Source organism: Garra rufa, chromosome 21 (assembly GCF_049309525.1).
Source record: "Garra rufa chromosome 21, GarRuf1.0, whole genome shotgun sequence".
NCBI classification, from domain to species: Eukaryota; Metazoa; Chordata; class Actinopteri; order Cypriniformes; family Cyprinidae; genus Garra; species Garra rufa.
The window spans coordinates 17,231,211-17,255,531 of NC_133381.1; the positions used below are offsets into that span (position 1 = coordinate 17,231,211).

Below are 24,321 nucleotides of genomic sequence, written 5' to 3' on the forward strand. Positions count from 1 at the left end.
GAAGAATAGCTGCAGCACGGCTGTAGCTAATGGGGATCCTTTAAATAAAAACTAAAACTAAACAGGCAAGCGGGTGAACCTGGAATATGAACGCAACGCGCTGAAATTAATATAATATTAATTAATATATAATATAGGCCTACTGTAGGTTAGGCCTAATAATTGTAATGATTTTATGTCAAACAACGAATACATTATATAGAGAAATTGAGCAAAGTTTCAACGGAGTTTTAAGTAACCTCTGTTTTAAAGCGCTTCAATTGGATCTCGAGTCATTTCATTCAGAATCATTTAATTTCGATCGGGACGTATAGCGGCTTCGCAGGATGTATGTGTGTGTGTGTGTGTGTGTGTGTATATATAACTGTATACAAGATTTTGACCTTCTCATTTTTATTCATTTCACTCTTTTTTTCCATTAAGCCACCCCCAATTTATTAATAAGGTGTGTCGCTACTGAACTTGGAGCTCCAAACAGAAGGTAATTCGTTCTGGAATGTCCCGTTTATCATTAGAACACTCCTGGAAACGGAACTTCAAAGGCGTATCGTATAGCGAATCATGATTCAAAACGGAAGGCGTGAAGTGGTCATGTGATCAATGTGTTTAAGTCATAATTTCGACTTTTTAAGTCATAATTATGACTTAGGTAAGTCATAATTATGACTTAAGTAAGTCATAATTTCGACTTTTTAAGTCATAATTTCGACATAGTAAGTCATAATTTCGACTTTTTATCTCATAATTTCGACTTGTTAAGTCATAATTTCGACTTTTTATCTCGTAATTATGACTTAAGTAAGTCATAATTTCGACTTTTTAAGGCATGGATTTTTTTCTGACCTGGCGGAAACGGGCTTCCATAGTGAATGATACCGCATCATGTTAAGTATTTAATCACTTTGGCGCATAAAACGCTCTTTAACAATATAGCCTATTGGAGCTTGCATATGTAAGTTATAATAATGATAAGCATGTAACATTTTATGGGGGAACCAACATTTTACTTCATATGCTGCCACAACTGTTAATTTCATGTAGCCTATTTATTTGTCATCACGATCAATTAAGTCAATTAAGTTTTGATATCGAACCAAATCAGAAGACCGATTTCTCGTTGTGATTTCTGTTGTTCGTTCAAAGTCGTACCCCCCACTAGATGGCAACACAAACCGATATGATAGCAGCTAACGTTTACGTTGATAGATGTAACCAGCATTGAGGTATTAATATATGCATCATTGTCTTCTAGGATGGATGACCTTTATGACTTTTTGATGTCAAGAAACGTTGCTGATGACACCATACAGCGAATGCAGCAGGACAAGGTATTTACGAAAATGCTATGTATCACTGTATCATATGTGCAGTCACAAAGAAACTTTGGAACAATATATTCTGTTTTTTTCTCAAGCAGAAGTGCTTAATAAGTGCTCTTTCTAGATATACAGAGTTTCAAATAACAAACCGTCTTTAGAACTCACTATAAACCCCTGGATTTATAACAATCAGTTGACTGTACATTATTCCATATACATTAAAAATAAAGGTGACTTGGATTGACTATATAGTGCTCAATACATATTGTTTTAAAGCAACATTACTGTAAGAAACAGGAAAATTATGGTCTTAAAAAATAATAAATAGTGACATTGTTCAGCTGAAGTCGGTTCAGCGTTAATTCAGTTACGTTCAATAACAGTTTAAGATCAGTTATGAAATTAGCTCAATCCAGCTATAAAGCAGCTCTGCAGAAAACAGTAATGTCATTGTCCATCTCAGCTCAGTTGTCATCCAATGTCAGTTCAGCTGAATCAGTAATATTTCTGAATTATACCTCACAGGGTCACTGTCATCAGAGAATGGTAAACTTTAAATATAAGTGTTTTAAAATATATTCTTTTTACAGATTGATTGCAGTGTCATACAGCTTATGACAGATGACCAGCTGAAGGAATATCTGCCTTCCTATGGTGACCGTTTGGCTGTTCATGGATACTGCAGGCGAAAAGAACAAGATCCCGGTGGCCGAAAAGCTAGACTTTTTGATCGGCTTAGAACCAGGCTGGCAAGAAGCAAAGGTGACACTGACAATGTATGTGAAAAAAGAATGTCAAAAAATGCTCAAAAGAGTATGCGGAAAATTGAGATGGGATGGATGCATTTTCGAGAAGGGAAGTTTACTCAGGTCCGAACAAAAAAAGGTGGGGGTACACGGAAAATCTGCGTGTCAAAGGACTGTAGAAAAAAGGATCTGCTTGAACAGGCTGTCACACTGTTTTTTCCTGGCGAGAAAAGTTCTGAGGGAAACTTCACTGATTTTGTGGTTGATATAACAGACTTTAAAGAGCAAGCCATAGATGACCAGATTACAGTTGGAGAACTTTATGAGCAGACCAAATTACCAGTCTTGCGTTTTTACTTGACAACCAAGAAGAAAATCATCCCTAATGACACACAGTTCCACTTCAGCAGTGAAACAATTGTGCAGAGAGTGGAAGGTATGCAAGATTCCTGGTCTCCCACACGTACCAGCCAATCTGCTCTGTTGACAGAGAATGTAGAGCCAGATCTGATTTATGTAGGCAGTAGCGATGTAATTGCAACAGGCATTGAAGATGTTTTGTTGTCTGACTCCATAACTAGGGTGACTGATGTATCAAGTGAGATTGAGATTGATGCAGGCAGACAGCCAGAGGTGGACAATCTGGAAGATAGTGGCATTGTAACAGTCTCCACAGGACACATCTCCGGGCTGGAAGACACTGTGCTAGATGACACCTTACCTCTTTTAGAGGAATCATATTCTGTTCCTTCTCCAATTGATAACTCACTGGAGCCGTTTGTTCAGAGTGAAAGGGTGAACAGAATTCTTGTTATTCATCGCGGACAGGCCCTTCGACAGCTTATTGCACATTTTTGTGACAAAAGTGTCTTGACAGATGACATATCTGTGAAAGTCATTCTTCCTGATGGACGACTGGAAAATGCTGTTGATGAAGGGGGGGTTTTGAGGGATGTGCTTTCCGAGTTTTGGAACGACTTTTATGAGCAGTGCACTTTGGGAAATAGTTTTAAGGTCCCTTATCTACGACATGATTTTGGTCAACAAGAGTGGGAAAGCGTTGGCCGAATCATTGCGTTTGGTTGGCTAAAACAGAAGTACCTGCCTGTAAAAATAGCACCTGTAATGCTGGAACAGGCAGCCCATGGATGTGCCACAAGTCTTGTAGACTGCTTTCTCAGATATGTTACAGAATCAGACAGGGTGATCCTAGAATCATGCCGTTCACATTTTGAAGATGTGGACAAAGAAGAGCTGTTTGATGTCATGGATCATCATTCCTTCCGAAGAGTCCCAACAGCAGATAATATCGAGCAGCTCTTGGAGGAGATGGCACATCAGAAGCTGATTCAAGAACCTGCATTTGTGATAGAGCAGTGGCATAATGTGCTTGCACCTATGAGTATTGAACTCAAGGACATCGCAGCTGCCTATGATGAACTCCAACCGACATCAAGAAAGGTCACAAAATCAATAGCTTACCCTGATACGATGAATGTACAGCAAAAACAGACAGGCAGGTATCTAAGTACATTTCTCAGAGAATCAGATAAACAACACCTGTCCCTCTTCCTTCGGTTTTGCACCGGGTCAGATTTATTTCTGGGAAAGAACATCACCATCAGCTTCACACAATTGGAAGGCTTTCAGAGACGACCCATTGCACACACATGTGGCTGTTACCTGGAGCTGCCTGTGAATTATGATAACTACCCAGAGTTTCGCCATGAAATGAACAAAGTGTTGGAGAGCAACATATGGGTCATGGATATAGTCTAGTCCACTTAGTATAGACTATTTAGGAAGAAACTAAAGTCAGCTTAAACAACATGACTGAGGTCAAAGCCAACTTTATTTTTATTTTATTTTTTGAGATGTGTTTTACATTGTTACGTTACCAAAGTGTCTGTTAATATTCTCTGAGGCACAAGAGAAGGAACTGAAGTTAAGCTTAAACAACATAACTGAGGTCAAAGCAAGCTTTATTTTTTATCAAGATGTGTTTTACATGTTCACATTTCCAAAGTTCAAAGAGGCACAAGGTTTGAGAGGCCTTTTGTTATTCCAGTTACAAAGTTTCTACAATAATTTCCCATGTGCGCTGATAAAAACAAGTCTTTCTACTTGAATGCACATATTATACAAAGCTTATCTTTTGTTTTTATTCTCATCACTGTTTGGTCATTACATAAGTATGCTACAGTTTATATTTGTTTTTTCAATTGCAATTGAATTTTGGAATGTGTTATTTTGGGACAATTAAACTGTTCCTTTGTTAAAACATAAGTTGTTTGTCTTCACTACTCACCAGTAGAATACAAATCTCAAATGTTAGGTCTTTAGCAACACGTTTTAGTTATGAGGCTCTAACTCACTGTTAATTAGCTCCCTAAGTGTTATGTACAAGTCCACTGCTGCAAACACATCGTTTGTAAGGTTCAAATCATGCTCTGACATAAGATCAACACAGGTGTTAAAAATGTCTTCATCACATGGAAAGTCCTTGAAAACACAGTCTTCTAAACAGACTTGAACCTTCTCTAGATGCACTGGCTGCAGGTGGTCTGTGGCTCCATATAGATGAGACACTGCATACATGATGGATGGTCGGCCATGTGGTGACCGTGAGTTGTGGACGGGCCGTATTCTGTGATTGTTCCAAGCCAAGACAATCTCATCAAGCTCTTCCTGTAAGGAAACATGTATTGAAACAAAGTTAGTAGATGTCTGGGAAACTGTGTGTAAGCAGGGATATCACACAGAGCATGAATCATGGAACCAGGTAATCAAATCACAGAAAATGTGTAATGAAGAGAATTTTAAGATATTTTTTTGGTATGCATAACATTTTTATAACATTAATACACTAATTGAATGAGGACCTTAATAAAAGTAGGTGATTGCCCTTTAACACCAGGTGTATGCTACAGTTAAATAAACCTAATAAAATGTATTGAAAATGATCAGGTGTGTGTGTGTGTGTGTGTGTGTGTGTGTGTGTGTGTGTGTGTGTGTGTGTGTGTGTGTGTGTGTGTGTGTGTGTGTGTGTGTGTGTGTGTACCTGGTATTTATCACGTTATGGGGACCAAATGTCCCCACAAGGATAGTAATCCCAGTAAATTTTGACCTTGTGGGGAAATTTCTTAGGTCCCCATGGGGAAACAGGCTTATAAGTCATGCGCAATGAGTTTTTTTGAGGAAGTAAAAGTGTGCACAGTCTCCTGTGAGGGCTAGGTTTAGGTGTAGGGCCATAGAAAATACAGTTTGTACTGTATGAAAATCATTACGCCTATGGAATGTCCCCAGAAAACATGTAAACACTCACAATATTAAAAAAAAACGTAAGATAGCTAAAGAAAACAATCATGCGCTTTCTACCGTCTCCAGGAGGAGCGCTTACTCAGCGAATATTTGCCTCACAAACATGATAAATATATCTTCAGAATGCTTTAAATTACTACTTTAAAAGGAAAGAATTCATGTAATAAAATCATGTTATATTGCCTAAAGTTAATGTGAAAATCCCACCTGTCTTCACATTTAACATGAAAAATAGCAATACAAAGTAGGCTTCAAGTCAATTAACTAGCTGATTTATGAGAAAAATAAAACAAAAAATAAAACAATGTGGTAGGCTAAATGTTGTTACTATTATTATGACTTCACATTGACTTTTCTGAAACTCTGATTGCTCTATTTCATGAGACATCATGTTTATTTTTTAATGCATTCAAATGTTTTTATTTCATGTTTATTTCGTGCTGCAAATATTAAAAGATCATTGATTCACATGCCGCTTGATCTGAGGCGAATATAGTTATCTCAACTACAGATTAAAAAACACATTTATTGTTTGTATTTTTTCATAAAATTGATAGAATTTATAGGCTGAGAGTTGCGTGCTACAAATAATGAATAGACTTGAAAACGTTAAATATTATTTCCAAGTATTTATACCGCAAATAAAACAGCTTACTCACGTAACTTTATGTACTTAACAATCAACAAGTTAATGCATAAGCAATCAAACCAGTTGATAAATGAGATCTCACCTGGATTTTGTTTAGGAAACAGAACTGGATCAAGGATTTGTCCAAAAAAGTGTCTGCGTAGTGTCCATCTTCTTTTAGTTTGTCAAAGAGGTCTATCCAAAATTGAACACATTGACTTCGCAGAGTGAGCCACCATCTTTCGATGCGCTGGTTTCCAGAGCTTGGGCCAAAAGTAACATGGTCTGTTTCTGGTCGATCCTCAGACAAAGTCAAAAAGTTTTGCATATCAGCCAAATGAACATTTTCTGTTCCTAAATCTAGCCTTACTCTAGCAGGACACCCCCCAGCTTTAATTACTGCATCCATGAAGTATCCAGCAATAAGTCTTGGGTCATTGTTGGTCTTGTATGCCTCAAGCCATATCATGCTCCTGGAAAATCCATCTATACATCCGCTTATTCCGATTCCAAATGGCTTCAGCTTGTCATAGCCATCTACGTGCCACACAAAGTTAGGACCACGGCTATGATACACACGCCGCCTCAGTCGATTTCTTGACCTCAGGTTAACCCCCTCACCATCTAAAAGCCGGAGCAGAAGTCGCACTGTTTCCCTATCAGTAACAATACCATTCAACCAACATTTTTGGTGCATCCATCTATAACCATGGCATTGGCCAGAGGTTTGAAGTTGCTGTTCAATGAAAGCTGCCACCTCAGCCACATCCGTTTTGTTCTTTCTGCGCCAAAGATGGTTCTTGCTTAAAATCCTTTCGAGAGTCCGTTTACTCAGTGTTATTCCATGTTGTTCCGCTAATAAGGCAAGAATTTCATCATTGGTAAATCCACGTTTAAAATACTCCGTAATGTGTTCACAATTCATCGGACACGTCCGTCGTGTTAGATCATGAGCCTGCAGTAGAGGTCTTCACGGGTCCAAAAATTCGTACCCGAACCCGAAGAGACCCGTAAATGTCCTGGACGGAACCGACCCGGACCCGTATTTTATTTTAAAGTGGGACCCGAACCCGTGAAGACCCGAAATATACCTTAAATGTACTAGTTGGACCCGAACTCGGCTGGGAAGACACGGACCCGACTGTACCCGATCGGCACATATTGCACAGCAAACTGTTATTAACTATAAATAAGTTGCGAAGGAAAAAAACAAAACTATTTTGGCGTAAACTACTGTTAGTAGCGTTGCATACAGACCTCCTTCAGTACATTTACATGTTAGGCTGTTCTTCTCTCTTGCCGACAGAAAGACCCTTTTTAATCCACTATTCCAGCTTTAATTTAGGGCAGGCTACTCGCGGTCACGGTCGGTGACGAATGACCATTGAACTACAATAACAATACTTTTGCAGATTGTAATAAAGACTCGGCGCAATTGTTTTATTTATTAGTTAATTTATTATTAATTAATATTATTAATTTATAATTAAACATTTTTTTTCCAAAAAGGCACAAAACAATGAATGCGGTAAACTTTACTGCGTGCATCTTCAATAATAGTATCTTCTTCAGTAAGATAAAGCAATACAAAACATATGTTTAGAGCTCCACCTAGTGGTCATCTTATGAAACTTAATGGAGGAATTCGCACGTATAGCACGAGACAGCTTGATAGCGTAAATAGCTTATTCTGAAAAGAGTGTATTTTTCCACCATATTTTCTATTATCACTGTGCTCTCTGAGCCGAGCCTGACCAAAAAATTAAAATATAACAAGATGGTTCTTCCGTATTATTATAAACGTAAGAAAGAATGCTATGTGTACTATGGCAGAGTAAAAGCAAAGTCCCTTTAAGGCCTTAAAGGTATTCTATAGTATTTGGCAGAGTTTCTCTATTGAGGACACTTCGTATACACGTCCTACAGAGGATGCAACCTCCGAGGATTCGACCTCCGGAGGGCGCAGCCTTCCAAATGAGACACAGCTATATGGCTCTGGTCTTTGGTAAAAGTCGCCAGCTCTGGTTGCCATAGAAACATTTCATGCGCGTTATTTTAATGCAGTGTAAACATCACAGACAACATTAATGTGACTGTTCATTTTCGATCTCATATTTTGTTGCTCATGTGAAATAAATAAATGTGCAAGGCTTTTTATTTCACATCACTCATGAAGGAATCCATGATCACCGACCGTCCGTTTACGTTAACTCCTCCTGCGCTCTGCTTCTCGCTGCTGCGGTCACGCGACACACGTTTTTATTTATTTATTTAATCTTCTTCTTTTTTTTATTTCCTTCTCACACTTTTCTTATCATAATTTTACAAGATGCAAGTTACAAAACACGTGCAAAGTGGTGACTGACACTGGAAGGTGCGATGTTCTCCGATCGACTCGGGTATTACACACAAGTTAAACATACCCGGGACCCGAAGTAATAGATTTGGACCCGACCCGGACCCGGCTAACCATTTAAAATATAGACCCGAACCCGTACGGGTCCCGGGTCGGGTCCCGGGTCCTCGGGTCTCGGGTCCTCTGTGAAGAGCTCTAGCCTGCAGGTCAGCAAGTCATAATTCCGATTTTTAAAGTCATAATTTTGACTTTTTATCTCGTAATTATGACTTAACTATGTCATAATTTCGACTTTTTTAAGTCATAATTTCGACTTGTTAAGTCATAATTTCGACTTTTTAAGTCATAATTTCGACTTTTTATCTCGTAATTATGACTTAAGTAAGTCATAATTTCGACTTGTTAAGTCATAATTTCGACTTTTTATCTCATAATTATGACTTAAGTAAGTCATAGTTTCGACTTTTTAAGGCATGGATTTTTTTATGACCTGGCGGAAACGGGCTTCCATAATTCACACACCTAGACTACATCTGCTACTTGAATTACAATCTTCTGATTGTTCGATTCTTTACATTTGTGCAATAGGCCTAGCGTTACTTCTGTAATCATTATGTTACTTACTTGGGGTGATGCTGCAATTCTTTGCTTAAAATCCTCAGAGTGGGTTCAGAGCTATTCCATGCCGTTCCGTTCCGTGTCGTCGTCGTCGTGAAGTGTAGATCAGTTAGGCAGCAATCACTTTAAAGTCATAATTTTGACTTTTTAAATCTCATAATTTCGACTTTTTAAGTCATAATTTCGACTTTTTATCTCATAATTTCGACTTTTTAAGTCATAATTTCGACTTTTTAAGTCATAATTTCGACTTTTTATCTCATAATTTCGACTTTTTAAGTCATAATTATGACTTTTTAAGTCATAATTTCGACATAGTATGTCATAATTTCGACTTTTTATCTCATAAATATGACTTACTTAAGTCATAATTATGACTTACTTAAGTCATAATTTCGACTTTTTATCTCGTAATTATGACTTAAGTAAGTCATAATTTCGACTTGTTAAGTCATAATTTCGACTTTTTATCTCATAATTATGACTTAAGTAAGTCATAATTTCGACTTTTTAAGGCATGGATTTTTTTATGACCTGGCGGAAACGGGCTTCCATAGTTTTACCATCCCGTTGCTGAGGAATATAATGTAGCGATCTAGTATCTAGGCTATTTTAATAAGGATCGCAGGCAAACGCTGACAAGAAGTTATGTATGTGCGCAGCACAATGCGATCTCCGACCTCTCTCTCTCTCTGTCTCTCTCTCTCTGTGCTTTTGCGTGCATCAATTAAAGCAGCGCATTAATATAGAACGGTGATATAACTGACTTGGAACTACCTGTGCATTAAACGGTTTTACTGCACACCTGCCAGCCAATCAGAATCCAGTATCCAGACATTCCATGGAATAAATATATATAAACCTTACTTCAGCCTATGTTTTCAAGGAGAGGTGTGTGGAAGCTTTCCAAACTGTTTGAAATTCAGGGTTTTCACTTCATATCAATCAGATCATAAGTAACTAGTAACTAGCTACTTGAGTACTTTTTCCATCGGATACCTTTTTACTCTTACTCAAGTAACTATTAAGATTGTTACTTTTACTCTTACTTGAGTAAATATTTCCATAAGTACTTGTACTTTTACTTGAGTATAGATTTTGGGTACTCTACCCACCTCTGCCAATTAGTTAATTTGATTAAAAAACAAAGGACTTAATGTTCAGAACAGAATAACTACAGGAACTGTCCATTGCGTTTTACCACATGGGGGCGTTTTCCCGCCACTCTACCCTATAGCCTAGTAATACAACATGACACGATTAAGAAAGCGCAGTTTTCCCTGAAGACAATGATTGTAAATTTGACATTGTTTTTATACAAGAGTTCAAACGAGTAGTTAGTATACATTTTAGTACAATATTGTCAGTGTTGTTTTTTCTCGAACATAGTTTGTTAACCAAATCAAAGATCACAGCAGAACACCCTGTTGAAAAAACCAGCATATGCTGGTTAGGTAGGTTTTGATGCTGGTTAATCTGGTCCTTTGATGGTTTACGCTGGTCCTTGACCAGCACATGACCAGCTAAGGACCAGCATAAACCAGCAAAGGACCAGATTAACCAGCATCAAAACCTACCTAACCAGCATATGTTGTTTTTCACCAGGGACACGCATCTCTGAGCAACGCACAGCGGTGTTTGCCTTACTGCAGTGTTTCTTTTTTTTTTTTTTTGCCGTTCCCCACTAGAAATGGGTTCCGAGCCCCACCTGTCCCAATCGCCCTAACAAAATGGTAATAATCTAAGCTTTACGTTTTATTGTTAAAATGTAATAACATGTATTTTATTAACATCACATTTTACAAACATACCATCAAATAACAGCATTAAACACTTTTAAATAGAGAAAATAAATATGCAATATATTATTTTATCACTTTGCAGACTTTGTTCAAAAATAAATACTATTATTAATGCAATTGTGTTTGCATTTAGCCTCTGATAACATCAAGTCCGCGGGTTGAAGCGACCCTAATATCGTAATATTTAGCCCCTGGAATGCTAATTTTACCAGAGGAACCCCGCCACAAAACGTGTATTTGACCCCCTGAAACGCAATTTTTACCAGGGGACCCCCCTCGAAACGAAACTTTTGGCCTAGTTTTGAGTAGCAATTGGGCGGGTTTTGTTGTGAAAACCTGGCAACCTTGACTTCAGGTAACATTTCAACGTTAAATTATTCTTGTAGGCTGCTTTGGTTTCACGTGGTTTGGTTTTCTTCGCAGTCTGATGTTGTTTTAAGAAATACAATCGTGCGACAATTCTGGATGAAAATTCCGGACTCTGTGCGTAATGACCTTCAATCCCAATATTTCTGATCATACGAATGAGTATAAGGCAGAGATAATACTGGGTAGTTGAAAAGACTGTTTTGTGAAGCTGTTTCTAACTGTCTGCTCTCTGTCAGCGGCAGCGCGAACACAGATTTGAATGATCCGGAAATACAAAGGTTTAATACACATTTAGAAATGACAAAGTGGGTGTATTAACGATTAATTGTGCAGCTCTAAGGCTTACATTTAAATGTGTCTTGTTTTAGTGTTTGGTCAATGAATAAAAGAATTAAAGGAGTAGTTCACTTTCAAAACAAAAATTTACACTCACTCCCTTGTCATCCAAGATGTTCATGTCTTTCTTCAGTCGTAAGGTAATTATGTTTTTTGAGGAAAATATTTCTCTTCATATAATGGACTTCTATGGTGCCCCCGAGTTTGAACTTCCAAAATGCAGCTTCAAAGGGCTCTAAACGTTCACAGCCGAGGAAAGAAGCTTATCTAGCAAAACGATCAGTTATTTTCTAAAAAAAAAAAAAAAAGACAAATGCTCATCTTGTCTAGCTCTGTATGTACTCTGTGTAGAGATTAAAAGGTATATAAATTGTAAATGTTTTTAGAAAACAACCAATCGTTTCACTAGATAAGACCCTTCTAGAGCCCTTTGAAGCTGCATTGAAACTGCATTGTGGAAGTTCAAACTTGGGGGCACTGAAATCCTGTGAAGTTTTCATCAAAAAACTATTTCTTTACAACTGAAGAAAGAAAGACATGAACATCTTGGATGACAAGGGGGTGAGTACATTATCTGTAAATTTTTGTTCTGAAAGTGAACTACTCCTTTAATAGAGATGGGCACAAAAATGACCAAATTTCCTCCCGTTTGTCTCGGCCCACTTGTCATGTCTCATGTCCCAAACTGAGAAACGCTGCGTTACTGAATTCGCCATTTCTGAATGAATCATTTGAGTCAATGATTCAGTAGTCCGTTCATAAAGGCAGGCACTCGCTTCATTCATTCTTGATTCAATGAATCAGCTGTCTGATTCTTGTCATCCATCCCACTTGTCCTCCAAGATGTTTTAGTCTTTCTTTCTTCGGTCGATAAGAGGAATTATCTCCATTAAATGGACTTCAGCGGTGCCCCCAAGTTTGAACTTCCAAAATGAAGTTTAAATGCAGCTTCAAATGGCTCTAAAAGTGTGTTATCTAGTGAAAAGATCTGTCATTTTCTAAACAAACTGACAATTTATATACTTATTAACCTCAAACGCTTCATTTAAGTCTGCATGAACTTTTCCCCAGTTTTTTTCCCAGTTCAATACGATCAAGACAGTTTTCTTCCCCAACTTCTTTTCTTTTCTTTGTTTTCTTCCCCAACTTCAAAATCATCCTACATCGCTGCAGAAGTACCGACCAAGTGTTTACAACGTGAACATACAAAGTAGATCAAATGACCTTTACGAAAACAAAGGTAAAACAGCGATGTAGGACTATTTGACGTTGAAGAAGAAAACGAGACGGGAGTTTTTCGACAAACCCTAACTGTATTGACCTGGATTACACAGACTACACATGCACATCACAGAGATGAGACAAAATGAGCATTTGAAGTTAAAAAGTATAGAAATTGTCAGTTTGTTCAGAAAATCACCAATCGCTTCATTAGATAAGACCCTTCTTCCTCAGCTGGGATCGTTTAGAGCCATTTGAAGCTGCATTTAAACTGCATTTTGGAAGTTCAACCTCGGGGGCACCATCTTTGTTCTGGAAGTGAACTTCTCCTTTAATAAATAATGACAATTATTAGTTGTACTATCAGTTTGTTACAACTGGGATAGTTATTTTACACAGGGAATGTCACTGAAAGTCAAATAAGTTACAGTGAGATGCCAAACTTCCTATTCGTCTTATGGCAGAATCATATCCGTTCCATAAGTCTTCTACAATTTTTCATGGGCACAGAACAGCTTGATATCTATCCAAATGAAGGTGGTATCATGTTCATGTACTCGTGTACCTATTTTTTTTTTCTAGGGAGGGTCCACCCAAATTTATTTAGCTTCCAACGCCCATGCAATAAAGTATTTTTATTTACAGTTAAATCGTCTTGTTTTTATATTCAGTACATTGAAGAGAAATGGTTTTTAATTATTATAAACAATATTGTTGTTGTTATTATTATTATCTTTCATTATTCCGTTATTAATTCCCTCTGTCAGTCTTCAACGGTCATGTGAAATGCATGCAACGCATGCGTTGACAGGCAACGTCCGCTAGGTGTCAGCAAAAGCAAACGCTTGCTATTCTGCAGCTGTGCTGCTTTTTTATAATAGGAAATATTATTATATAGATCAGTGAGCTCTGCTAAAAATGTAATTTTAATGGCACTAAATAATTGAAGACAAAAACAGCAGGAAACAACAATAGATTGGCGGTGGCAGGTTGTAAAAGAGCGGGGAGCTGTCATATGAGGTGAATGTGGCTGCACAGGAAGGTTAAACAGGGCGAATGTGTCAGCAGGCCAGAAAAAAAGCTAGTTTGATGGGCAGCGCGTTTCCCTTAAGACTGACGCGTCCTCACAACACAGTTGAAATGGAGTGAGTGAGTGAGGTTTGTGCCAGAGGCTTTTTTGCTCTATCTCTCCACAAACACTCACATATTCACTCCCGCATCTGCAACACTAGCGGCCGAACGCCATCTGGCATGTGGTCGCGGGGACGAACAGGTCAGCAGGTCTTTGAGACGGGTGGGTCCCCGCGTCCTGCTGCGTGAGCATCGCTCGGCAACGCACGAGCATGCAAAAAGCATTTGTGAATTCACATTCGCTAGAGACTTCAAACGAGCTGAGAGAATAATAAGTGTCTATATCGAAAACACATATTCAGGATGAAATCATATTTACAAGTTTGCAAACAAGTTGTTTTGAAGAGTTTTTTATTGATTAAAAAAAATACCATATGAACGTTACTTGGGCATAAATTCATGAGGAAGAAATGATGGAATGATAAACAATCCGACATCTACATTTGTTTGAATAAATTATAATTTGTTATTATAATTGTATGAATTTTAGTTTTGCTAGTTAATTATTCGACAGAAAAATGTGGTGCAAAACCTACTGTAAAATACAATGCGTCCATAATGGTGGACTAAAGTGTGTAAAACGTAAAATGTGCTAAAGTGTTTTGAGTGGTTTCAGTTTTTTGCTAAGTGGTTTTTAAGGCATTCATATGATTTTAGGTTTGTTGCTGTGTGGTTGCTATAGCATTCTAAGCGGTTTTAAGATGTGATCAGTAGTTGGTTGTAGGGTGTTCTTAGTGCTTTCAGTTGCTATGCGTGTCCTAATGTGTTTTGAGTAATTTTAGATGTTATATGGTTGCTACAGTGTTTTAAATTTTTTTAGTTGTGTTGCTATGTGGTTTCTAAAGCATTCAAATGATTTTAGGTGTGTTACTATATGGTTGCTGTGTTCCGTAGTTGCTAAGGTGTTTAAAGTAGTTTTAGATGTGTTCTGTAGTTTCTAAGATGTTTTAAGCGGGGTTAGGTGTGTTGTGTAGTTTCTACACTGTTTAAAGTGGTGTTAGGTGCATTATGTAGTTTCTAAGCTGTTTTAAGTAGGTTTTGGTGCGTTGTGTAGTTTCTAAGATGTTTTAAGCGGGGTTAGGTGTGTTGTGTAGTTTCTACACTGTTTAAAGTGGTGTTAGGTGCATTATGTAGTTTCTAAGCTGTATTAAGTAGGTTTTGGTGCGTTGTGTAGTTTCTAAGATGTTTTAAGCTGGGTTAGGTGTGTTGTGTAGTTTCTACGCTGTTTAAAGTGGTGTTAGGTGCATTATGTAGTTCCTAAGCTGTATTAAGTAGGTTTTGGTGCGTTGTGTAGTTTCTAAGATGTTTTAAGCTGGGTTAGGTGTGTTGTGTAGTTTCTACACTGTTTAAAGTGGTGTTAGGTGCATTATGTAGTTTCTAAGCTGTATTAAGTAGGTTTTGGTGCGTTGTGTAGTTTCTAAGATGTTTTAAGCTGGGTTAGGTGTGTTGTGTAGTTTCTACACTGTTTAAAGTGGTGTTAGGTGCATTATGTAGTTTCTAAGCTGTATTAAGTAGGTTTTGGTGCGTTGTGTAGTTTCTAAGATGTTTTAAGCTGGGTTAGGTGTGTTGTGTAGTTTCTACACTGTTTAAAGTGGTGTTAGGTGCATTATGTAGTTTCTAAGCTGTATTAAGTAGGTTTTGGTGCGTTGTGTAGTTTCTAAGATGTTTTAAGCTGGGTTAGGTGTGTTGTGTAGTTTCTACACTGTTTAAAGTGGTGTTAGGTGCATTATGTAGTTTCTAAGCTGTATTAAGTAGGTTTTGGTGCGTTGTGTAGTTTCTAAGATGTTTTAAGCTGGGTTAGGTGTGTTGTGTAGTTTCTACGCTGTTTAAAGTGGTGTTAGGTGCATTATGTAGTTTCTAAGCTGTATTAAGTAGGTTTTGGTGCGTTGTGTAGTTTCTAAGATGTTTTAAGCTGGGTTAGGTGTGTTGTGTAGTTTCTACGCTGTTTAAAGTGGTTTTAGGTGCATTATGTAGTTTCTAAGCTGTTTTAAGTGGTTTTAAGTGTGTACTGTAGTTGCTAAGGTGTTTAAAGTGATGTTAGGTGCATTCTGTAGTTTCTAAGCTGTTTGAAGTGGTTTTAGGTGCAATTTGTATTTTCTAAGCCATTTTTAGTGGGTTTAAGTGTGTTCTGTAGTTGTTGTAGTTGTAGTTTTAGATGTGTTCTGTGGTTTCTAAGCTGTATTAAGTGGGTTTAGGAACATTTTGTAGTTTCTAAACTGTTTTAAGTGGTTTTAAGTGAGTTATGTAGTTGCTAAGGTGTTTAAAGTGATTTTAGATGTATTCTGGAGTTTCTAAGCCGTTTAAAGTGGTTTTAGGTGCGTTCTGTAGTTTTTTAAGATATTTAAGCAGGGTTAGGTGCGTTGTGGAGTTTCTATGCTGTTTAAAGTGGTTTTAGGTGCTTTATGTAGTTGCTAAGCTGCTTTAAGTAGGTTTAGGTGCAATTTGTATTTTCTAAGCCGTTTTAAGTGGTTTTAAGTACATTCTGTATTTTCTAAGCTGTTTAAGTGGTTTTAGGTGCGTTCTGTATTTTCGAAGCCGTTTTAAGTGGTTTTAAGTGTGTTATGTAGTTGCTAAGGTGTTTAATGTGATTTTAGATGTGTTCTGTAGTTTCTAAGCTGTTTAAAGTGGTTTTAGGTGCGTTCTTTTCTAAGATATTTAAGTGGGGTTAGGTGCGTTGTGGAGTTTCTACGCTGTTTAAAATGGTTTTAGGTGTGTTCTGTATTTTCTAAGCTGTTTTAAATGGTTTTAAGTGAGTTCTGTAGTTGCTAAGGTGTTTAAAGTGATTTTAGATGTGTTCTGTAGTTTCTAAGTTGTTTTAAGTGGGTTTAGGTGCGTTCTGTAATTGCTAAGGTGTTTAAAGTGGTTTTAGGTGCATTATGTAGTTTCTAAGCTGTTTTAAGTGCATTCTGTAGTTGCTAAGGTGTTTAATGTGGGTTTAGGTGCATTTTGTATTTTCTAGTCTGTGTTAAGTTGTTTTAGATGTGTTCTGTAGTTTCTAAAGTATTTTCTCTAAGGTGTTTTGAGTGGTGTTCTGAATGGGTTAGGTGGTTGCAAGCAAGGTTACTCAAAATGCAATGCATAGACTTTAAGAAATACTTTTGAGCCCAATGATTCAATGAATCATTCATTAAAACTGATTCACTAAATTCAGTAAAATTAATCTGGAATGTCATCTTCTATCATTCATGGGGTACTTTTTTGATTACACTGAAGCAACAAATAGTAAGAAATGATTACAAAAGATGATTACCATGGCCAGATATTTCATAGCACAAAATACGAGCAATATAAACTGGAGTGTGTGGAAGAATCCTAATTCAGAGCCGTCGCCTGCTGTGCTCGAGTCTCAGAAAATGCGACATGGGAGCGGCGCTAGTTCAAATCTGAATCGTGTTCAGAATCTTAATTACTTGGCATTTGTCTGCGGCAGATATTAAACTGTATATGATTATATCTTCCTTCTCATCAGACCAGAAACTGGAGTCCGAAGGACATTTTTAAGCCATAGGACACACAGTATGTAGAAGAAATAAGTGATTTAGCTGCTTCTCTGTGCATTTGTGCCGAAAAATGAAGTAGGAGATAACAGACGGCTTCCTCATATAATCAAAATCAAATCAGCGCCTGCATTCTCCACCACAATTATTACGTTTTACACAAAGTCACATTACGGTAGTAAAAAATGGCCGTTTAGCATGTCCATTTCCAGACCAGAGCATGTATTGAGGTCACTCTAATAGTTTTGACTTCAAACTCCTCGTATTTCTGGTCCATAGCAGAAATGTATGAGTCAGAACTGGGCCTTTTATTGCTGCGCTGTCAAGCTCAGAGAACCCCAGTGCCAAGAATCAGCACTTTTCCAGGGCTGTTTCATTTCTCGTGCTCCCTCTCTTTCTCTCTCAGGAGAGATGGTAGGGGGCTGTTGGAGCCTCATTAACTCGCCTGATTTGATTTTGCAGGCCTCGGAGGAGCACGGCGGTCGCTCGCTGAGAGAACCGACTGCATCTGTCGCCGTAAAAACGCACAAGAGCCTGCTGGAAAACTTTCAGGACGAGCCTGATGTTGGTTTCACAAGGCTGAAAAACCAACTTTCCATGTCATTACAGGTAAACGGCGCAATTGTAATTCCTACTCGCCCCATGCAAATAAAAGCGTAACCGCAGCGGGTCTTTGAAGCAAAGCTGACTGACAGGAAACGAGTCTTTACTATAATCTTTCCCTTCAGCAACATGTGCTTCGCTGATGAAAGGATGAAAAGAAAAAGAGCCACATTCCACGCTCTCTTTCCACACCCTGACTTGTTTAACCCTTGACTAGGAACTCTTACACTTTCGGGGAGATTTAGTAGGTGTTTGTGTGATGTGCGAAAAGCTGTTTGAAGGTTCGCAGCTGATGAACGTTTACTTTTTTGCAATATGGCCACCTCTGGACGGAAATATGCAGCTGCCTGTCTAAGCCGGGCCACTGAATGCCATGAGTTCTTGGAGCTCAAGTTTGACATTCTTCTTTCAAATGATAAATTATCTGATGACACAAAAGACAGCATTTTTGGATTTAACTGCCTAAAGTGTTGCATGGAATAGCGAGGAATTCAGTTTTTCCAGTTACAGCAATGAAAAAAAGGCTTATATTTTTTAAAACAGTTGTTGCATAACAGTCTTAGATTTTTTTTTTCCATTTTAAATATTTAATTTGTTTAATTAAAAAAAGGACTATTCATAATGACACAACTCATAATGTGCAGTTTTAATGACATAATGGCATATGAAAAAACAGTGAGTGACTAACTTAAGCCTTGTGAGCCATAAATGCAGTGTAACAGCAAATTATAAGCTGTTCTGATTCACTAAAAATAATCGGTTCATAAGAGTGATTCGTTCAAAATCAGATTTCATTGGTTTCATGTTTTTAGTTACAAAAAATAAACGGTTTATAACAATGATTCGTTTGTTATCAGATATCAATGGTGACGCTGCTTGTTTTGATTCACTAAGAATAACGGTTTCATAAGAGTGATTCTTTCTGGAATCATACTTCACTGGTTGCGCTACAAGATTCAGTAAAAAGACAATTCATAAGAGTCATTTTGTTTGGGATCTAGACTACACTGGTCACGCTGTTTATTTTTGATTTACAAAATTGGCTCAAAAGCTGAATTTATTCAGAATTTAACTACACTGGTCATACTAAATGATTTTGATTAAAATTAAAAAGAATCGTTTTATAAGAGTTATTTGTTTGGGAGTCGAACTACACTAGCTGCATTGCATCTTTTAATGTTGATTCACTAAAAAGAACTGTTTTAGTGAATCAACGAGTCATTTAATTTGGGAACCGGACTACACTGGTCACGCTGTTAATTTTTGATTTACAAAATGGGCTGAAAAGGTCAATTCGTTCAGGATTAAACTACATTAGTCATGCTAAATGTTTTTGATTCACTCGTGAATCATTCGTTTGGGAGACAGACTACACTTGCTGTGCTGCATCTTTTTGATTCACTAAAAAGAACCATTTCATAAGAATAATTCATTTAGCAATCAAACTACACTGGTTGTGCTATATGATTCACTAAAGAAATGACTCATATGAGTCATTTCGTTTGGGATCTGGACTACACTGGTCACACTTTTCATTGGTTTTACAAAATTGGCTGAAAAGACAAATTAATTCAGAATTAAACTACACTGGTCACACTATGTGTTTTTGATTCATTAAAAAGAATCAATTGATAAGAGTCATTTGTATTTTGAGTTAGATTTCACTTGCTGTACTGCATCATTTTGATTCACTAACAAGAACTGGTTCACAAGAGTAATTAATTCAGAAATCTCTCTATTCCGCACTAAAGTGATTCACTAATGAGAATCAATTATTTACAAAACTGGTTCAAAAGACGGATTTGTTCAGAATTGAACTACGCCGGTTGTGCTATAGGTGTTTGATTACGAGTTGAGCGAATCATTCAGGAATCAAATTACACTGGTCACACTATGTGATTCACTGAAGAGATGACTCGTAAGAGTGATTTGTTCGGGATTTGGTCGCAATGTTTTTTTGATTTTAAAAAATAGCCTCAAAAGATGGATTTGTTCAGAACAGAATTACACTTGTAATGCTATATGTTTTTGATTCATTAAAATGAACCGATTCACAAGAGTCATTCATTCGAGAGTTAGACTACACTAGCCGTGCTGAATCTTTTTGATTCACTAAAAAGAACTGATTCATGTGAATGATTTGTTCTGGAATTAAATTACATTGGTTGTGCTACGTGATTGATTGTAGAGATGACTCATAAGAGTCTTTTTGTTTGGGATCTGGACTATCATTAGGATAGCATTGGAATCTGTTTTTGATTCATTAAAAAGAACCGATTCACAAGTGTGATTCATTCAGTAATCAAACTTCACTGATCTCACTAAGAGATGACTCATAAGAGTGATTCGTTTGCGATCTGGTCTACACTGGTTGAGCTATATGTTTTTGATTCATTAAAAAGAATCGATTTATAAGAGTCATTAGTTCGAAAGTCGGACTGAACTGGTTGTGCTGTTTATTTTTGATTTACAAAATGGGCTTAAAAGATGAATTAACTTGGAACTGATCTACACTGGTCACAATATATGTTTGTGATTTGTTAAAAAAAACGCTTAAGAGTAATTTGTTTGGGAGTCGGACTACACTAGCTGTGTTGCATCTTTTTGATTCACTAAAAAGAATCGTTTCATGTGAATGATTCATTCAGGAATCAAACTACACTGTTTCTGCTATGTGATTCACTACAGAGAGCCAACCAATAAGAGTCATTTCATACATGATCCAGACTATACTGCTAGTACTATATATTTCTGATTCACAAAACTGGCTCAACCCATGGATTTGTTCAGAATTGGACTGCACTAGTTGTGATGCATCTTTTTGATTCACCGGTTCATAAAAATGATTCGTTCAGGAATCAAACTGCACCGGTTGCACTGTAAGTATCTGATTCACTAAAACAAGCCAACTCATAAGAGTCATTTAATTTAGGATCCGGACTATACTGGTCGCACTGTATATTTTTGATTTACAAAACTGGACTCAGAATAAGACTATATTGGTCATGCTACATTAAAGGAGTAGTTCACTTTCAGAACAAAAATTTACAGATAATGTACTCACCCCCTTGTCATCCAAGATGTTTATGTCTTTCTTTCTTCAGTCGTAAAGAAATGGTGTTTTTTGAGGAAAACATTTCAGAATTTCTCTCCATATAATGGACTTCTATGGTGCCCCCGAGTTTGAACTTCCAAAATGCAGTTTAAATGCAGCTTCAAAGGGCTCTAAATGATCCCAGCCGAGGAAGAAGGGTCTTATCTAGTGAAACAATTGGGTATTTTCTAAAAACATTTACAACTTATATACTTTTTAATCTCAAATGCTCGTCTTGCTGAGCTAGACGACAAGCATTTGAGGTTAAAAAGTATATAAGTTGTAAATGTTTCTTTTTTTTTTTTAGAAAATAACCCATCATTTTTTCTAGATAAAACCCTTCTTTCCTCGGCTGTGATCGTTTAGAGCCCTTTGAAGCTGCATTTTGGAAGTTCAAACTCGGGGGCACCATAGAAGTCCATTATATGGAGAGAAATTCTGAAATGTTTTCCTTAAAACATTTGGGGCAGCCGTGGCCTAATGGTTAGAGAGTCGGACTTGTAACCCAAAGGTTGCAGGTTCGAGTCCCAGGTCCGGCAGGGATTGTAGGTGGGGGGAGTGAATAACCAGCACTCTCTCCACCCTCAATACCACAAAATACTAGATGCACTACTATTCAGTAGCAAAGTGGCACTGCTTCTAAAAAGGTGTAGTTCACTTTCAGAACAAAAATTTACAGATAATGTACACAAATTCCTAGTATGGGTCATCCATCCCCTTGTCATCCAAGATGTTTGTTTCTTTCTTTCTTCAATTGTAAGGAAATTATTAGTCCCTTGAGCAAGGCACCGTTCCCCCAACTGCTCCCCGGGCGCCGCAGCAATGGCTGCCCACTGCTCCGGGTGTGTGTTCACGGTGTGTGTGTGTTCACTACTGTGTGTGTGCACTTGGATGGGTTAAATGCAGAGCACAAATTCCTAGTATGGGTCACCATACTTGGCCTCCCCTCACCTCCTTTCCTTAAACATAATTTCCTTACAATTGAAGAAAGAAAGAAACAAACATCTTGGATGACAAGGGGATGGATGACCCATACTAGGAATTTGTGTACATTATCTGTAAATTTTTGTTCTGAAAGTGAACTACACCTTTTTAGAAGCAGTGCCACTTTGCTACTGAATAGTAGTGCATCTAGTATTTTAGTATGAGTAAACACCTTTGAAAACATTATAAGAGAGTTTGTTTTTCTCAGTATAAACAGCCTAGGAAATAACTCCACATAACACAATTCTATGCTAGTCAGGACTTTCTACTTTCAGTGGAAAAAAACTGCTGTCAGTTCAATTTGTGCAGAGCGCCGTGTAGCTGCTCCAGGGGTTGTCAGTTCAGCCGGTACCCAGAAGACCCCTCTCTGTCCCGGGGAACACAGCCCTCTGATCTGAGCGTGCTGGGTTTTGTTTTTCCCCCTGCTTTGATTCTGGAAGAAAAGAAACGAGTATTTAATTTGAATACTCTTAACAGCGAGGAACAGAAGAGATATATGGCATGAGAGGAGGTGGGGAAGAGTCAGAGAACTTTGAAAGGAAATAGTTTGCATGTAATTATGACTGATTCACTGCCCTCATTCTGGAAGTGTTGAAATATTGTTGTTAACTCTGTCCAACGTGGCTCATTCACAGAGAGAAAATTAAAGGAATAGAAACGCCAAAATTAAAATTTATGCAACGCATACAATGCATTATTCCGCTGTCACCTGCTTTCTGCTCTAATCACAAGTTTTCCTATGTGCTGGCAGGTTTGTGTGTGTACATCTGTGTGCGTGTGTTTGTGTGTGTGGCAGGATTGCCGCGAGCTAGATTTCTACCTCTTGCTTTCCACACACACACACACACACACACACACACAGAGATGTGTTAAGGGAAAGAGAGCAGAACGGTGACATTTTGTAAGGCTGAAATCATTGTCACACTAAAGCATTCTGTCACTTTATGTCACACCAGCACAGAAAGAGAGCTAGACTGCGGAGAATAAATTGTTTTTCACAGATGGACGTTTACAAGGTTAACCAGAACAAGAGGAAACAGAAATAAACTATCATGGACTCACAAACGCTACTACTAGACATCTAGGAATGCACATTTTTGACATAAATTAACCCACAGTCAGTACACTTGTTTGTACTTCGTTCAACATGTCTCTACAATAATACACTTCCTCGAATAGACCAGTTCTAACTATTAACTAGTTGCTTAAAGGCAGTGGTTCTCAATCCTGGTCCTGGGGCACCCCTGCTCTGCACATTTTGCATGTCTCCCTTATTTAACACACCGGATTGAGATCATCAGCTCGTTAGTTCAGTTCATGGATCTCTCTCTCTTAATGAGTTGATGATCTCAATCAGGTGTGTTAAATAAGGGAGACATGCAAAATGTGCAGAGCAGGGGTCCCCCAGGACCAGGATTGAGAACCACTGGCTTAAAGGGATAGTTCACCAAAAAATGAAAATTCCCCCGTGACTCTCCTCAAGCCATCCTAGGTGGATATGACTTTCTTCTTTCAGACTAATTCAATTAAAGTTGTATTAAAAAATGTCCTGGCTCTTCCCAGCTTTATAATGGCAGTGAATGGGTGTTGAGATTTTGAAGTCCAATAAAGTGCATCCATCCATCATAAAAAGTACTCCACAAGGCTAAGAAGGGTTAAAAAAGGCCTACTGAATCAATGGGTTTGTGAAAGAAAAATATCCATATTTAAAACTTTATAAAACACAAAAGCATCAGTTCCCTTCAGAAGGCCTTTAATTAACCCCTCGTAGTCATGTGGAGCACTTTTTATGATGGATGGATGGATGCACTTTATTGGACTTCAAAATCTCAACACCCATTCACTGCCATTATAAAGCTTGGAATAGCCAGGACATTTTTTTATATAACTCTGATTGTATTTGTCTGAAAGAAGAAAGTCATATACACCTAGAATGGCTTGAGTAAATCACTGGGGAATTTTTTAATTTTTGGGTGAACTGTCTCTTTAAGCAACTAGTTAATCGTGAGAATTGGTCCCTAAACTAAAGTGTTACTGAAACTGTTAAAATGAATGTTTTTGTTTTTGGTTGTTTGACTTCTTAACACAATTTACAAAACACAAACAAACATTCCTAGAATAAATATTTAACATTTTGTTTGCAAATTGATGTTTATACATTGTATCTAACCACAATATGCAAACAAAATACTACAAATAATATGCTCTAACGTTTGTATTTTGTAAATTGTAGAGACAAGTCGAACAAACAAAGCAGTAACTAAGATATTTGTATTTTGTTCAACATCTCACCATA

General features: G+C 37.6%; 2 protein-coding genes across 2 annotated transcripts in view; one reads left to right on the forward strand and one right to left on the reverse strand.

The window, feature by feature from the left end:
* Window positions 1-1,222: 1,222 nt before the first annotated feature.
* On the forward strand, window positions 1,223-4,396 carry LOC141296173 (uncharacterized). The gene is made up of 2 exons (XM_073827452.1): window positions 1,223-1,328; window positions 1,910-4,396. The coding sequence occupies exons 1-2, from the start codon at window positions 1,254-1,256 to the stop codon at window positions 3,842-3,844; spliced, it is 2,010 nt and encodes a 669-aa protein (XP_073683553.1). The 5' UTR covers window positions 1,223-1,253; the 3' UTR covers window positions 3,845-4,396.
* Window positions 4,397-4,503: 107 nt separating this feature from the next.
* The window catches only part of LOC141295342 (CUB and zona pellucida-like domain-containing protein 1), a 64,397-nt gene continuing 44,579 nt past the window's right edge, over window positions 4,504-24,321 (reverse strand). Inside the window, exons 7-8 of the mRNA XM_073826558.1 lie at window positions 4,601-4,753; window positions 4,504-4,515 (exon numbers count right to left, since the gene is read on the reverse strand). Coding sequence (XP_073682659.1) covers window positions 4,504-4,515; window positions 4,601-4,753 — 165 coding nt within the window. The remainder of the gene's footprint in view (window positions 4,516-4,600; window positions 4,754-24,321) is intronic.

What these genes read in the sequence shown, in the direction of transcription:
- LOC141296173 (XM_073827452.1), top strand. Translation starts at nt 1,254, where the DNA reads ATGGATGACCTTTATGACTTTTTGATGTCAAGAAACGTTGCTGATGAC. An exon ending in AGCGAATGCAGCAGGACAAG is followed by an intron (nt 1,329 to 1,909) that starts GTATTTACGAAA and finishes TTCTTTTTACAG; the next exon opens with ATTGATTGCAGTGTCATACA.